General features: G+C 38.3%; 1 protein-coding gene across 7 annotated transcripts in view; it reads left to right on the top strand.

The window, feature by feature from the left end:
* The window catches only part of LIMS1 (LIM zinc finger domain containing 1), a 167,282-nt gene that overhangs the window by 92,504 nt on the left and 58,159 nt on the right, over positions 1-16,619 (top strand). For 2 of the 7 annotated variants that reach the window (XM_053665251.1, XM_037138355.2), the window contains exon 1: positions 15,820-16,071. The exons of 4 other annotated variants lie outside the window; for them this stretch is intronic. In XM_053665251.1, the coding sequence (XP_053521226.1) occupies positions 15,884-16,071 (188 nt within the window). In that variant the 5' untranslated portion in view covers positions 15,820-15,883. Of the gene's footprint in view, positions 1-15,819; positions 16,072-16,619 lie in introns of those variants that run through there. One more of the 7 variants, XM_037138350.2, reaches the window with a different exon arrangement.

The following is a 16,619-nucleotide window of genomic DNA, read 5'->3' as shown; positions in this document are numbered from 1 at the left end:
GCTACCAACACTTGGCTCTTGTGAATTGCGGCGCTGCTATGAACATTGGGGTGCATAGGTTCTTTTGGATAGTTGTTTCACAGTTCTTAGGATATAATGCCAGCAGTGGAATTGGGTCAAAAGGCAATTAGTTCCATTTTTAGTTTTCTGAGGAAGTTTCATACTGTTTTCCATAGTGGCTGCACCAGTCTTCAGTACCACCAACAGTGAACTAGTGTCCTTTTCTCCATAACTTCTCCAACACTTGTTGTTTGTTGCTTTGTTTATGAGATACCATTCTCACAGTGGTATTTCATTGAGGTTTTAATTTGCATCTCTCTGATGGCTGATGATACTGAGCATCTTTTCATCTGTCTCTGGACCCTCTGTCCTCCTTGCAGAAGTGTCTGTACAAGTCCATATCTTTTTTAAATTGAGTTATTTATTTGTCTTCTTAGACTCATGTGAGTTCTTTATATATTATGGAAATCAAACCCATGTCTGAGGTATCATTGGCAAATGTTTTCCCATTCGGTTGGTTCTCTTTTCATTTTAATGAGGTTTTCTTTAGCTGTGCAGAAACTTCATTTTGATGAGATCCCATTTCTCTATTCTTTTCTTTATATTCCTTGCTCTAGGGGACATATCAGTAAAAAAGTTGCTGCGTGAAATATCTGAGATTTTCTTGCTGATGTTCTCCTCTAGGACTTTAATGGTGTCACAACTTACATTTAAGTCATTTATCCACCTTGAATTGATTTTTGTGTATGGTCTAAGTTGGTGACCAAGTGTCATTTTTTTGCATGTAGCTGTCCAGCTCTCCCAACACCAGTTGTTGAAGAGGGTTTTTTTACTCCACTTTATGCTGCTGCCCCCTTTGTCAAATATTAATTGACCATAGAGACTTGGGTTTAGTTTTGGGCTCTCTGTTCTGTTCCATTGGTCCATGTGTCTGTTCTTATGCCTTTACCAGGATGTTTTGATTTATAGTGCCTTGTAATACAGTTTGATATGAGGTATTGTGATTCCTCCTACTTTGTTCTTCTTTCTCAAAATTGCTGCATCTGTTCGGGGCTGTTCATGGTTCCATGTAAATTTTTGAAGTGTTTGTTCTATGTGAAATATGCCATTGTTACTTTAATAGGTATTGCATTGGACCTATAAATTGCTTTGGGTAGTATAGACATTTTGATGATGTTAATTCTTTCAATCCGTAAACACAGTATATGCTTCCATTTGTTTGTATCTTCCTTAATTTCTTCCTTCAGTGTTGTACAGTTTTCTGACTACAGGTCTTTTTACCTCCTTGTTTAGGTTTATTCCTAGGTACTTTATTTTTCTTGTTGCTATATCAAATGGGATTTTTTTCCTGATTTTTCTTTCTGATATTTAATTGTTGGTATACAAAAATGCCTTTGGTTTCTGAATATTTCCTTTGTATCCCTCTGTTTTGCCAAATTTACTTATTAGGTCAAGTATTTTTTGGTGAAGTCTATAGGATTTTCTATGTACACTATCATGTCATCTGCAAACAATGACAATTTTGTTTCCTGGTTTCCTTTTATTTCCTTTTGTGGTATGCCTTTTATTTCCTTTTTTGGTATGATTGCTGCAGCTCAGACTTCTAATAGAAGTGGTCAAAGTGGATAACCTTGTCTTGTTCCTGATCTTTGTGGGAAACTTTTTTTTAATATTGTATTTATTTATTTATTTATTTATTTTTAGAGAGAGGGGAAGGGAAGGAGAAAGAAAGAGTGGGAGAGAAACATCAATGTGTGGTTGCCTCTCATATGTCCCCTGCTGGGAAGTAGCCTGCAACCCAGGCATGTGCCCTGACTGGGAATCAAACCGTAATCCTCTGGTTCGCAGGCCCTCACTCAATCCACTGAGCTACACCAGCCAGGACTGTGGGAAACTTTTTAGTTTTCACCCATTAAGTATGATACTGGCTGTAATTCTCTCATCTGTGACCTTTATTAGGTTAAGGAATGCTCCCTCTATTCCCACTTTGCTGAGTATTTTAGTCATAAATGGGTAATGCTTTTAACGCATATCTATTGATATGATCATGTGATTTTTGTTTATGTGATGTATTACATTTATTGATTTGCAGATACTGCACCAACCTTGCATCCCAGGGATGAGTCCCACTTGGTCATGCTGTATGATTTTTTAAATGTATTTCTGGATGTGGTTTCCCAATATTTTGTTGAGGATTTTAGCGTCTTTGTTTATCAGCAATATTGGCCTTAAATTTTCTTTCTTTGTTATGTCTTTATCTGGTTTTGGAATTGAGATGATGTTGGCTTCATAAAAAGAGTTTGCAAGTCTTCCGTCTTCTTGGATTTTTTGGAAGAGTCTCTGAAGAATAGGGGTTAGCTCTTCCTTAAATGCTTTGTAGAATTCTCCTGTGACACAGTCCAGTCCAGGGCTTTTGTGTAGGGGGTGTTTTTTTATTACTATTTCCATTTCATCAGTTGTTATTGATCTGTTCAGGCTATCTGTTTCTTCTTCATTGAGTTTTGGAAGATTATATTTTTCTAGAAATTTGTCCATTTCAACTAGGTTTTCAAATTTCTTGGCATGTAGTTCTTCGTAGTAATTTCTTACGCTCCTTTGTATTTCTGTGGTATCAGTTGTAACCTATCTTCTTTCGTTTCTGATTGTGTTTATTTGGGTCCTCTCTCTCCCTTTTTCTTGCTGAGTCTGCTTAAAGACTTGTTGATTTTGTTTATATTTTCAGAGAAGCAGCTGTTGGACTTTTGATTCTTAGAATTGTTCTTTTAGTCTCTTATGTCATTTAATTCTTCTCTCATCTTGGTTATTTCCTTCCATCTACTTAGTTATTTCCTTTCCTTCCTGGGCTATCTTTGTTGTTGTTCCTCCAATTTTTGTAGGTATAGGATTAGGTTGTTTACTTGAAATGTTTCTGTCTTTTTTAGGTAGGCCAGTTTTGCTATGAACTTCCCTCTTATGACTGCCTTTACTGTGTCCCATAAGTTTTGGATTGTTGTGAGTTCTTTTTTATTTGTTTCCAGAAACTTATTGATTTCTTTCTTGATCTCATTCTTGACTCATTCATTGTTTAATAGCATGTTGTTCAATCTCCATGAGTTTGAGTGTTTCTGAATTTTTTCTTTGAGGTTGGTTTCAAGTTTCAGTTTATAGAACCACCCTTGTGGTTCAAGAAGATGCTTGATATGATTTCAATTTTCTTGAATTTGTTGAAGCTGGTTTTGTATACTGTCATGTGGTCTATCTTTGAGAATGTTCCATGTGTATTTGTAAAGAATGTATTTTGCTGCTTTGGGATGAAAGGTTCTATATCAGTTAAGCCCATTTGATCTGGGAAGTACTTTATGTGCCCTTCCATTCTAAATGAAAGCTTTGCTGAATAGCGTAATCTTCAATTTGGCACTTGCCTTCATGAGTTTGAATACTTCTTTGCAGCCCCTTATTGTCTGCAAGGTTTCTTTTGAGAAATCATCTGACAGTCTTATGGACATTCCTTTGTAGGTAACTGTCTCCTTTTTATCTTATTGCTTTTAAGATTCTGTCCTCATCTTTATTCTTGGGTAACATAATTGTGATGTGCCTTGGTCTGCTCTTCTTTGGGTTCAAATTCTTTGTGACTCTCTGAGTTTCCTGGACTTTCTGAAAGTCTATTTCTTTGGCCAGATTAGGGAAGTTCTCCTTAACTTATTTTTTCAAATAAGTTTTCAATTTCTTGCTCTTTGTTTTCTCCTTCTGGTACCCCTATGATTCAGATGTTGGAACATTTAGGAGGTTCCTAAGTATCCCCTCATTTTTTTTTGAATTCTTGTTCTTGTTTCTTCATTCTCTTTTGACTGAATGTTTCTTTCTTCCTTCTGTTTCACACCATTGATTTGAGTCCCAGTTTTTTTCCCATCACTGTTAGTTCCCTGTAAATTTTTCTTTATTTCATTTAGCATAGCCTTCATATTTTCCTCTATTTTATGACGATATTCAACTAATTATGTGAGCATCTTGATTACCAGTGTTTTGAACAGTGCATGTGATAGGTTGGCTATCTCTTCGTCACTTCAGTTGTATTTTTTTTTTCTGGAGCTTGATCTTCTTTCCTTTGGGCTTTTTTTTTTTTTTGTCTCAGCATACTTGATACATAGTAAGTGGTAGAGCCTTAGGTATTCATTAGGGTGGGGTAAACCAGGTCACTGGGTTGTGACCCTGTTTGTCGGGGAGGGATCTGAGAGGGAACAATGCCACTTGTTCTGTTCTCTGAGGGTTTTCAGTCACTTTCACCACAACCCTCAATTAAATTGGGCCCCTCTGGTGTTGATTCCCAGGTGGGTGGTTTTATGTACGTTCTAGTTGGGACACTCCAATGAACTCTCCTGTGAGGCTGGGAGTTTCTCCCACTGCCACCCCAACCCCTACAGGTGTTTTCAGTCAGAGTCTTTGAGTCTTTATTTCTCTGTGCATCAACCCTGGGTTGCGAGGTCTTAGTTGCTCCTCCATTGTTACTCCCAGTTTATCTGTATGCAGATTTGAAACCGCCCTTTCTGCCAGCTGCCACATCACTGGGTCCTCCAGTCTCTGCCTTGCTGCGAGGCCTGTCTTCCAGGCTGCCTGTCTCTGCCCCTCCTACTGGTCTGGATGAATGCTTCTTCTTTAACTCCTTGGTTGTCAGACATCCATATAGTTTCATTTTCTTTCAGTTCTGGTTGTTTTTTGTTTTTAAATTTGTTGTCCTTCTTTTGGTTGTGTGAGGAGACACAGTGTGTCTACCTATGCTGCCATCTTGGCCAGAAGTTCTGAAATGGGTCTCTTCTAGGCAGCATATGTATGGGTCACGATTTCTTATCCATTCAACTATTCTATGTCTTTTGATTCGATCATTGAATCCATTTACATTTATTATCGATAGGTGCTTATTCATTGGTATTTTTTTCATACCTTTGTTCCTCTCTCACCTAGTGTTTTTTTTTTTTCTTCTTCTTCTTCTTAAATCATTCCCTTTAGCATCTCTTGCAGAACCGGTTTTGTGAAGGTGTATTCTTTTAGACTTCTTTTGTCTGGGAAACTTCTTATTTGGCCTTTCATTTTCATCAAGAGCCATGCTGGATAGAGTAGTCTTGGTTGTGGGCCTTTGTTTTCCATTACTTGGAATATTCCCTTCCATTCTCTCCTGGCTTATAGTGTTTCCATTGACAAGTCCGTTGCAAGTCTTATCAGGGCTCCCAAGTATGTAATTTCCTGTTTCTCCCTTGCTACCTTTATGATTCTCCTTTTGTCTTGAAATTTTGCCATTTTAATTATGGTGTGTCTTGAAGTGAGCCTCTTTGGGTTCCTCTAGATTGGGACTCTGTGTTTCCTGCATTTGTGTGACTTTCTCTCTCATGAAATCAGGGAAATTTTTCATCATTACTTTTTCAAACAGGTTTTCTGTCCCTTGCTCTTCTTCTACTTTTTCTGGTATCCCTATTATATAGGTATTCCTCTCATGTTGTCCTTCACATCCCATAATGTGTCTTTGCTCATTTCCAGTCTCTTTTCCTTTTCTTGCTCTTTCTGTGTTTTTTTCCTTGTCATCCAGCTCGCTGATTCGATCCTCTGCTTCATCTAGCCTACTTGTAATTTCTTCTAGTGTGTTATTTCCAAGATTTTATTGTTCATTTCTTCCCTGTTTTTGTTATAGTTTCTATTTTCTTTTTCATACTGCTGTAGTTCTCACTCACTTGTAGTTGTCTGTGAATTCCTTGAGTATTGTCATAGCCATTATTTTGAATACTATATTTGATAGTTTGCTTACCTCCATTTCATTTATCTCTTTTAGTGGGAAGTCTTCTGTTCCCTTTCATTGCATGGTTTTTTTTTGTCTCCCCATTTTAGGTGACTCTTTTTTGTTTCTGTGCTTCCTGATGTTTTGCTTTGCTATCTGTCTTTGCAGGGTAAACATCTATGGCAGGAATGCTGTGGAGTTCAGTGGTGTGGTCTCTTTGAGCTCCATATCTGGGTGCTCTGTGTTTGCCATTTGTTCTGTTTATGTGGGTTCTTTTGTTGTACTTGGCTTTTTCCTTTTGGTGGTACCTTTATTGATGGTTTTTCTCCTCCTCCAGCAGGTATACTGATGTTTGCAGCTCCTACCTCTGCTTGTATGTGATCAGTGGCAGGGAGTAGGCAAAATGGATAAAGACAGCAGGAGGGTATTTTATGGGATTTAAAGTACCAGCAAGTAGAGAAGAGATAGAAGATTCTTTGGATAAGTATAACGTTAACTGTGATATTTCACCCAACTAGCCACCTTCTTTTTTTACAAAAGGTGAAAGAGAGATAAGACTCTTGTTGAGGAGAAGATGAGTGTGAGCTGAATCTGTAAAACAGAGCCCTTATGCAAGGTTAGGTGATGAAATATAGTGAGAGTAAAGGGTAGAAAGTGGGTGTAGTATGAGAGAATAGAGTTAACCACAACAATAATAATGGTTAGGAATAAAGTGAAGGGTGGTAAGGTCAGGAGGGTTGTTTTGCAGTATGTATGGAACAACAATTATTTAGAGTAGTGCTGGACAACAATAATATAAACAGAAATATATGATTTGGTTAACCAGAATAGAAAGTAAACAATCAAGTAGTATGTTATTGGAACACAAGTGAAGTGAAAGAAGGCAAATTAAAATAAAATAAGGAGAAAATAAGGAAATCCAGTCAAACAATGCAGTTAAACAGAAATAAAACAAAGGAAACTAAACATAAGGAAGAGAAATTGTAAAATTACTAATAAAAGAAAAGTAATAAAAATGGTGGAAAAATAGTAATAATACACATAAACAGTAAAATACCAGTTCTGTGGTTAGGAAAGTAACATTGTGACAGTTTTTCAATTTTGGTGGTTAGGCTTGTTCTCCCCCTTTGGATCTGTGTCTGGACCTTGAGGACTAATACCTTGAGGACTTATTGTCTTACTTGGGGGAAGAAAAAAAAGAGAGGAAAGAAAAATATAAGCCTCCTACTGACTTTAATAAAGTGGTTGAGTAAGTTCTACTGGCCTTCCTGGATGTCATAGGAAGAGGGGGGCTGGGCTCACTTTCCTTCCTTCCAGTGGTTTTGAAAGGAAGGGTACCAGGTGTGGGCCTCAATATTCACAGATGCCCAGCCTCTGGCCCAGGCCCTTTGTGAGCTGCCAGGTTCAAATCAACCACTTAGTCTCTGGTTGCTCTGTACGAGTCAGGCTGTGACGTGTGCTTCCATTTAGCCACTCAGCCTCTGGGTATGGTGGCTCAAATCACCCTCAGGCAAGCCAGCTGCTGCTCCCCAGTTTCTTATAAAATAGCTGCACACACCCCCACCTCCATTCTTAATAAGTGCACAGCTTTTCACACAGCCCAACTTTCTAACTATTGTAGAGAGTATCCAGGTCAGGGTCTGACACAGCCCCACTCTTCCTTCTCCAGGTATCACCTGACACCCCAATTTCTTTGCTGCTATCACTCAGTCCCAGCAAATGTACATCACGTCTGTGTGTCTCCCCCTTCGTCTCTATTACCCCCAGTGACTTTCAGCATCCAGGACCCTCTTGGAGCCAGGCTGCCCTCACTGCTGTGGTAGGGGAGGGAGCTAGTGATCTAACTCTCCTCCAAGTGTCCTATGGCAGGCACTAGGCTGGGGGCAACAGTGGCCTAGGTCTTTTCGCAGATCCCAGCTACCTTACCATCCCAGAGTAATCGCCTCATCATCTGGTTGTCAGTGTCCTCTACAGTTTTTGGCCTCCAAACTTTATATGGCTGGGATTCCATTGGCTGTTCACTCTGTTCCTCAGAAAATCAGCTATGTGTTCCTGTTGGTCACAGGGAAAACTGGGCTCCACTCCCACGTACCTTGCCACCATCTTTTTACAGTCTATTGCTAGATTTATTTATTTTTTATCCTTACCCAAGGACATTGTTTCATTGCTTTTTAAAGAGCAGGGGGGTGGTGGGAGGGAGCAATGGTGGGGGTTTGAGAAACATCAATTGACTGCCTTCTCTTACATACCCCAACCAGGTATCAAACCCGTAACCTGGTATCAAACCTGTAACCCGTAAACAGAGCCCTTATGCAAGGTTAGGTGATGAAATATAGTGAGAGTAAAGGGTAGAAAGTGGGTGTAGTATGTGCCCTTACTGGGAATTGAACCCTCTACTTTTCAGTTTATGGGATGACAGTCCAACCAACCGAGCTACACTGGATGAGGTTAGAATATGTCTTCTTGAGAAAAGCAAAAGAAACCCAGTTTTATCCTGTGAAAGAGGATGGTAAGCACTATGGGAAGACAGAAGGGCTGAGTACAGGAGCCAGAAGAGGAAGGGTATGATGCCAAAGACACCCAGGAGAAACTGAAGCCTGGTTGCTTGCTGAACATCATTACATTGATAGGTAGTCAGGCTTCCTGTGACCTATCATTTCCACATCTTTTGGTCACACTTGTGGGAAAATCTAAGTCATGGTAGGTAAAACAATTCCTCCACTTTCTATATATAGTCCGTGAAATATGAAGTTAATTTGAAGAAAGAGAAGAAACCTTTTAAAAATAAACAAAAGTAAAAATAAAAATTTTAGTTCTATTTAATCCTGTCCAATATATTCAAAGTTGTTTAATACATTCTTTTTAACACAGAACATGGAAACAGGTTCTGTGTTAAAAAGAAACTACTGGGAATTACATATATGTAAGATTGAAATTTGAAAGTATTTTTTCACTTGACTTGAGAAAATGTTCTTGTTTTAGTTTTTTCCTGTCCTTCCGTACTCAAATTCTGGTTTTCATTTACATTTGAGGAAAGTAGATTTCATATTAAGCTTAGTCCTAAAATAAAAACTCTCACTGATTTCTTTTACCACTGATTTCTTTCTTTCTTTCTTTCAACTTAGCTGAAAGTCAGTGTTCAGTGAGAGATATCTCTAGCCGAATCAGACTAAAATAAGAATGTAATTTAGAGCCAGAAAGTTTGGTAGTGATGGCCACGACAGCCATATAAGGAGCCCATGGATACATTGGAAGGATTTTCCTGGCAAGCTGGGCATTCTCTTAAGTCAACATGCTTAGCTAAAAATACTGTTGTATATTTGAAATACAAGTCTTTCTTAAATTTGTGTGTTTCCTTTGGATACAATATATCTTTAGAAAGTTGCTTAGGGATGAGAATAGTGTTAATATGTCACAAAACAAATGAAGAGAGAAATCATTTGAGTAATAGAAGAACTTCTGCAGAGATATATTCCAGTAAAGTCATTAAAAAAACTTATTGGACAACCTATGAAAGATAATTTTAAGAATGTTTTTTCATTTGACCCAATCTATACCCCATGGTTGCTCAGTTATTTCAGTGACCATGGGATAGGGATTTAATGAGAGAAAACTTGTGAGAGAGCTTATAGATTCAGAATTCAGTGATGATAGTTAAATGAGTTTTCTTTACTGAGAGGTAAAAGGTGAGAGGAGAAAGTCATGCTGAAGCACATGAGCTGCATGGAGCTTTTTTGAGCTTCTGGAAAAGGAATCAGCTCACTATCACTTGTCCAAATGTTCTTTTGGACGTATCACCCAGTACTAGTAAAGTTTGATCATCAATTACCTTTATATAATTCTAAATAGTCATCTTGCTACAATCAGTCCTGTTTTTATTTTTTTTAAGATTTTATTTTACTTACTTTTAGAGAGAAGGGAAGTGAGAAAGAGGGAGAGAAACATCAATGTGTGGTTGCCTCTCCTGCGCCTCCGACTGGGGACCTGGCCCACAGCCCAGGCATGTGCCCTGGCTGGGAGTCAGACCAGCAGTCCTTTGGTTCACAGGTTGGCACTCATGTCTGTTGAGTCAAACCAGCCAGGGCTTACATGTATTTTAAAAAAAGAAAAGAGATCAAATGTTCATGTACTTATCTCTAGGTGGCAGAAATATTACTCATCTCTGCCTTTTATAAATTTTCTGTAATAAATTACTGTGGGGCTAAAGGAAGCAAGGAAATTAAAAATCAAACAAAACAATGCAGCCCAGTGACCCTGTTGCAAATGCTCACATTTCACACACATAGCATTTACAGAAACTAGGGCTGCTGCATTGTTCAAATGCAGGGCAATGCAGGGCTGCTGCATTGTTCAAATTATTTGTTAGTTTCTCTGCATATGGTTCAGAATGTCTCTGGATAGAGTTTCATGAAGAACAGAAAAACCGTATTTTTTTTCTTATCCTCACCCAAGGACATACTTACTGATTTTCAAAGGAGGGTAGGAGAGGCAGAGGAACATTATTCTGTCTCAGGGACAAAACCCGCAACCCAGGCATGTGCACTGACTTGGGATCGAATCCGTGACCCTTTGGTTTATGGGATGATGCTCCAACCAACAGAGCCACACTGGCTAGAGCAGAAACACTGAATATTAATTAATGGTTTCAGAACTAAAAGTATGCCTTCTGATTTACTTACTGAAAGATTTTAACCTGAGATTAAATAGCGCTTCACTCATTTTTTTGTGAGGGATATGAACACTCCTCTTAACATAGAGTTTTGAGGTGCTGTAAATCTGACTCCAACACCAAAGATAGTTCACCTTTAGGTGAGTTTCCTTTGAAAGGATGTTACAATCAGATGCAAATTGCCTTTTTTGGTTACAGCCTCCTGACGTGATAGAGAGATCCTTACACTTTTGTTAGTCTCTTCAGTTATTTGTAACATACTGTAACGGGGCCAAAGAGGCGCTTCCCAGCTTTGATCATAAAGCAACTCCAGTGCAAAGTGGGTCAATGTGCAGTTTTCTTCATTAAAAAAAAATCCTCACTAGAGGATATATTTATTGATTCTAGAGAGAGAAAGGAAAAAGAGAAAGAAGTATTGATGTGAGAAAGAGACATCTATCAGTTGCCTTTCACACGCCCCCAACCAAGGGTCCAGCTTGCAAGCTAGATATGTGTCCTACCTGGGAATTGAACACACAACCTTTTGGTTTGTGGGACAGTGCTCCAACCAACTGGGCCTCCTGGCCAGGGCAGTTTTCTTCATTTTAAACTGTTCATCTTATTTTGCTGTCACTCTCTCACCCCTATCAGGAATTAGGAAACAATTTGAGCAGAGAGGGTAAAATGGCATATTAGTTGCAACTCTGGGTCCTTTTCTGTCCAGCCTTTGTCTATTTCCTCACCATATCTTAAAAAAAAACACAATGCATTTGTCTGGGAAGCTAAGAAATGAGAAAGAACTTCCCATCTCCATTATCTTTACTTACATGTTGATTGTTTTGTTTTTAGTAATAAGGGACAATCAGATTAAATTTTCTATTTGAGTGGGATTGAGAATCACAGTGAAAATACTTTATTTTACCATGTGGTAATTTAACCAGCCCATCTCAACAATTTGTATACCCCAACATTCATGGAAGCCTTTCATTGACTTTGGAGAAGTTTCATTATGTTAGTTGCCGAGTGTTTAGTTAGCCATTCACATACACAGATCTCTCTGGAATGGCATACAACATATAATAACCCTATTTCTATGTTACTTTTATTGATTGATTGATTTTTAGAGAGAGGGAGGGAAACATCAATTTGTTGTTCCACTGATTTATGCATTCATTAGTTGATTCTTTTTTTAAAGTATATTTTATTGATTATGCTATTACAGTAGCCCCAATTATTTTCTCCCTTTTATCCCCCCTCTTCGCTGTACCTGCCCACCCTCCAGCATTCCCCCATCCTTAGTTCATGTCCATGGATCATACATATAAGTTCTTTAGCTTCTCTATTTTTCTATACTATTCTTAACCTCGCCCTATTTTATGCATACCATTTATGCTTCTTACACACTGTACCTCCTCCCTCACCATGATCCCACTCTCCCCCCCCACTGATAACCCTCCATGTGATCTTCATTTCTATGATTATGTTCCTGTTCCAGTTCTTTGCTTAGTTTATGTTTTTGTTTTTTAGTTCAGAAAGGTGTCTAACTTTTTGGCATCTGTGGGCCACACTGGAAGAAGAGTTGTATTGGGCCACACATTAAATACATTGCAACACATAATCACAAAAAATCTCATAACATTTTAAGTAAATTTATTATGTTGTGTTCGGCTGCATTCATAGCCATTCCAGGCTACATGTGGACTGCAGGTTGGATGCCCCTAATCTAGGGTTTCTGGGTACCAAGCACCCTCATTAATATAGTCCCTGCTGGAAGCAGAGGAAACTAGGGGGGAAAAAGGTTCTACATGCTTCTTCTTAACACAATATTCATTAAGTACCTCGAAAAAATAAGAGAATTTTCACTAAGTTTTCAGCATTAAGTTGATTAAGCAGAGAACAGGTGTGGAACAATTTAGTGCCTTATGGAGGAGAGTTAAGATGTATTTCCTGTTCAAGCACAGTTTCCTCGTGGCTCTGTTAGTAGTAAGAACCATCAGCCTGTCTGTACTCGGGGCACTGGGGAAACAAATACAAAGCAAAACCAGATTTGCTTTAATTTCAACTTAATGTCTTGTTGGTGATCAAGAATCAAAAAAAAATTTTAATGAGCTCTTCAGTTTCATCAAAGGGACAGTTAAGATTAGTAGAGTACATGTGCATGCATATAAACACACACAAACTATTAAGAGACTTTTCATTTTATACTTCTCTGTAGTGTTTTTTTCCCAAATGCACATATTACTTTTTTTCTTCTTGTCAATATGATTATCTAGTGAAGTAAAATTTCTGGCCTGTTTTTGTACTTATCTTCTCTTATATATACTTAATACATACATATATAAAACAAAATTGGGACTATGTACTTATTAGAACAGCTAAAATAAAAAATAATGATAACACCAAATGCTGACAAGGATGTAGAGAATTTGAATCTCATATACGGCTGTGGCAATGTAAGATGGTACAACTACAGTAGAAAATAATTTGGTGGTTTCTTAAAAAAAAAAAGTAAATATAAACTTATACAAATCACTAGTTTCACTCTTAGACACCTATCCCAGAGAAACGATGACTTATATTCACACAGAAACTTATACACTACTCTATTCAAAATAGCCCAAAACTGGAAGCTATTGATTGGATTGGCCAAAAATTTTATTTCGTTTTTTCTATATGATGGCTGTAGTAGTGCTTAGTTGTCTTTAACTTCATTCTAAACAATTTTGTTAGATTGTATCATGACAGCGTGCATTTTAAAAACCTATCAAAATTGGTGAATTTTTGTGCAACCATTTTAACGTTGATGCTAGAAGAAAATAACATTTTCAGTGTATTATGTTTTTTTTTCAAGAATGGTAAAAATGCAACTGAAACTCAAGTAAAGATTTGTGCAGTATATGGAGGAGGTACTGTGACTGATTGAATGTGTCAGTAGTGATTTGCGAAGTTTCTTGATACTATTGACATACTAAGTAATTCTTGCTGTGGGGCTATCTTATGCACTGGAAGATGTTTAGCAGCACTCCAGCCTCTACCCAGTAGAAGCTAATAGCAGGTGATAGCCGACATACTCAAAATATCCAGATCAATACAGTTGTTGATGAAAATGAAAAATTTGTCTTTTATTTTATGGAAAAAACTAAATAGCCTTTTTGGCCAACCCAATACTTATGTGTACTTCAATGGGTAAATGGTTAAACTTTAATATGTTTATACCATAGAATAGTACTCAGCAATAAAAAGGAAGATGCTCTTTATATATAAATGAAAGGGCATTATGCTAGTGGAAAAAGCCAGCCTTCCAAGGTCACATACTGTATGATTTTTATTTATGTAATTATCTCAGTCAGTTTTGGCTACTATAAAAAAATACTATACATTATATGGTTCAAACAACAAATATTTATTTCTCAAGGTTTTGAATGCTGCAAATTCTAAGATCAAGCCTCCACAGATCCATCTTAGATAAGGATCCACTTCCTGGATTGTAGCAGTTACTCTTGGCTGTACCATATCATGTATCACGTGGCCCATAGAGAGTGACCTGTTTCTCTTCTTCTTATATGGGTATTAATCTCATGGTGAGGGATTCATGTCCCACTCCCAATACCTAATCTAATCCTAATAACCTCCCAAAGGCTCCACCTCTAAATGCTATCACATTGGGGATCAGGCTTTTAATATGTGAATTTTGGAGAAACAGACATTCAGTCCATAGCAATAACATTAAGTTACAGAGATGAAAATCTCATTAGTGGTTGCCAGGGTTTAGGGATGGCAGGGAGGGGAGAAGACTTGAGAGATAAGCTGAAAGAGATCTTTGTAGTGAGGGACTAGCCTTATATCATATCATGAGGATGGTGTGTTCTGTGTCTACCATTTGTATATACATTGCACTGATGTGAGATTCCTGATTCCGATGTGCTATAGTTACATACGATGTAACCACTGGGGAAAAAGCTCAATGAAATACATACAGGACCTCTCTATAAAATCTTTGGAATTCCCTGTGATTCTATAATTACTTCAAAATAAAAAGTTAAAAATTTGATTGCAGATGTTTCAGAATATTTTTAGTTCCTTGGCAGCCAAGAGACTTTGTTATGTCTTATCTTCATGAACCATTAACTTTTTCATAGTTTTACTATTCTGTATAGTAGAAATAAGACTAGTCATTGTGAAGCAATTAAGATAATTAGTTACATTTTTCCCTTAGTACTTTTTAGTTACATTTTTAGATCTCTTGCTGACTCAAAAACTGGTAGCCAGTTTGCTCTTTCATTATTTCCAGGGCTTGTTGATCAAGTAGATGGATTATTAACTCCATTCATCAACAAGTAATTATTACATACCTGCTAAGAGGTGAACTCTAACCATGATGAGAGTACAGTCATGAACAAGACACAGTTTCTGCCCTGCCAAGGGTTACATTTTTGGCATGTGAAGTGAGGCTAAAAGACAGTAGAGAGAGAACTTGTCCCCAGCCCTCTTGGATATTGTGTGAGCTTGGTGTTTCTAAGTAGCATTATCTTAGTGTGGGCAGAGTATTTTGGATCTGATGATGATTCTGGCAGGAGAATGAGCATGATTTACTTTCAGTGAACCTAATACAAATTAAGGGCTGTATAAAATATTTTAAGAAAATAAAAAGAGCCTGGCAGTACTACGTCATTATCTTCATTGCTGACACTGTTACAAGACCTGTGATACGGTATAATAAGACATGCCAATGGCATTTTTAGTCATGGTAAACCAGTATTGGCTCATAAGTTATAGGATAGCTGGGGATCAAATACAAGGAGTTCTAACTACAGCTCTTTCCTGTCACTTCTTGCAACCTATTCATTGAACACATTCTTGAACTTTTAGTATGTGCCAACTGTGAAATAAGTTGAGTCAAACATAGTTCTTCACCAACTCACAGATATTTGGGGGAAGGCCGTCATAGTGCACATCTGGCAAGCATGCCCTGGGCATGGTGTTGCTCCTCAGAGTGTGCCAGCAGTGCCAGCCTCACCAGGCACTTATTAGAAACAGAATTTCTGGGGGTGTGTTATACGCTTTCTAAGAGATTCTTATGCTCACCAAAGTTGAGAAGCACAGTGTTGGGGTTGTTGAAGCCAGCAGCAGACAGCCAGGGTACAGGACTGTTTCTTTCTCAGAGACCTACCAAGCAGCCCTCTTTCCTATAGTAGTGATTACAGGCAGAGTCCACCAGAATGGCTGCTTGGCAAAGGCTGGGTTACTACTTTTTGGAATGTTTTCTAGAGCTTCCAAAATGCCTCAATAAATCAGGACTCTCAGGCCAACTTACTGCTTTGCTGCTGGAGCTCTTAACGTGAAGGTCACTAGCCACCCTGGCAAGACTGTGGCTGACGTGTGTGAGGACAGTGGGAGTGACCTTGGCAGGGAAGCAGACAAGGCCTGGACATTATTTCTCTGGTCTCCTGCCCTGCTGCTCTCTGCCCTGGGCTTCAAGCTCAAAAGTATCAATGATGGCATTCTCGAGTAGGGCACACCATCCCTCTGTCATCCCAAAGAATGAAGAAGTGTCCCAGACAGCGCTGAGCAGTGTCCACCAGCCTGATGGCAACGAAGATGAGAGGGCTGTGTCCAAACTGCAGCGCAGGCACAGTGACATCAAAGTCTATAAAGAGTTCTGCGACTTTTATGCAAAATTGTGAGTGTCTTCTTTCCTAGAGTTCTCCTCTCCCAGATCTAGCTTTTCTGGATTTTCAATTTGATAACCATTGACGGTGCTATTTCTTAGACTTTGAGCAGGGGCCTTCAGGGTGGTGCAGCAGGTTCCAGCAGTCAGGTCAGTTGTTTGTTCATGGAAACTCGTGTTGGATGAAATGCAGATGTGAAGGAAAGTGCTACCTTTACAGTAAGAATAGTAACATCTGTCTTTAGCAGGTTCCTGATTTTCACTGTACAGTTCAAGAAGGAGGTTTAGAATTTCCATTATTAGGATTATAATAAGTTTTTATATTCTAGAAGTGTCCACAGGTAAGGGGCAGATTGGAAGAAACCAAAAAAATTAATTACAGGCTACTGATATTTGTGATGTTTAACAATCAGCAGTTTAAAGTATACTAACTGAGCTTTTTAATACTGTCTCTCTAGGGCATTGAATGAATAAAAAAGGATGTTGTGTAACTAGCAAATATATATATTGTACAGCTAGCCCTCAAAGTTTATCTAATTCATATTACTACTGGGCTTTAG

This window comes from Artibeus jamaicensis, unplaced genomic scaffold (assembly GCF_021234435.1).
Source record: "Artibeus jamaicensis isolate MK-2021 breed Jamaican fruit bat unplaced genomic scaffold, CSHL_Jam_final contig_399, whole genome shotgun sequence".
Classification (NCBI taxonomy): Eukaryota; Metazoa; Chordata; class Mammalia; order Chiroptera; family Phyllostomidae; genus Artibeus; species Artibeus jamaicensis.
This window is presented reverse-complemented; position numbering and strand designations above follow the sequence as displayed.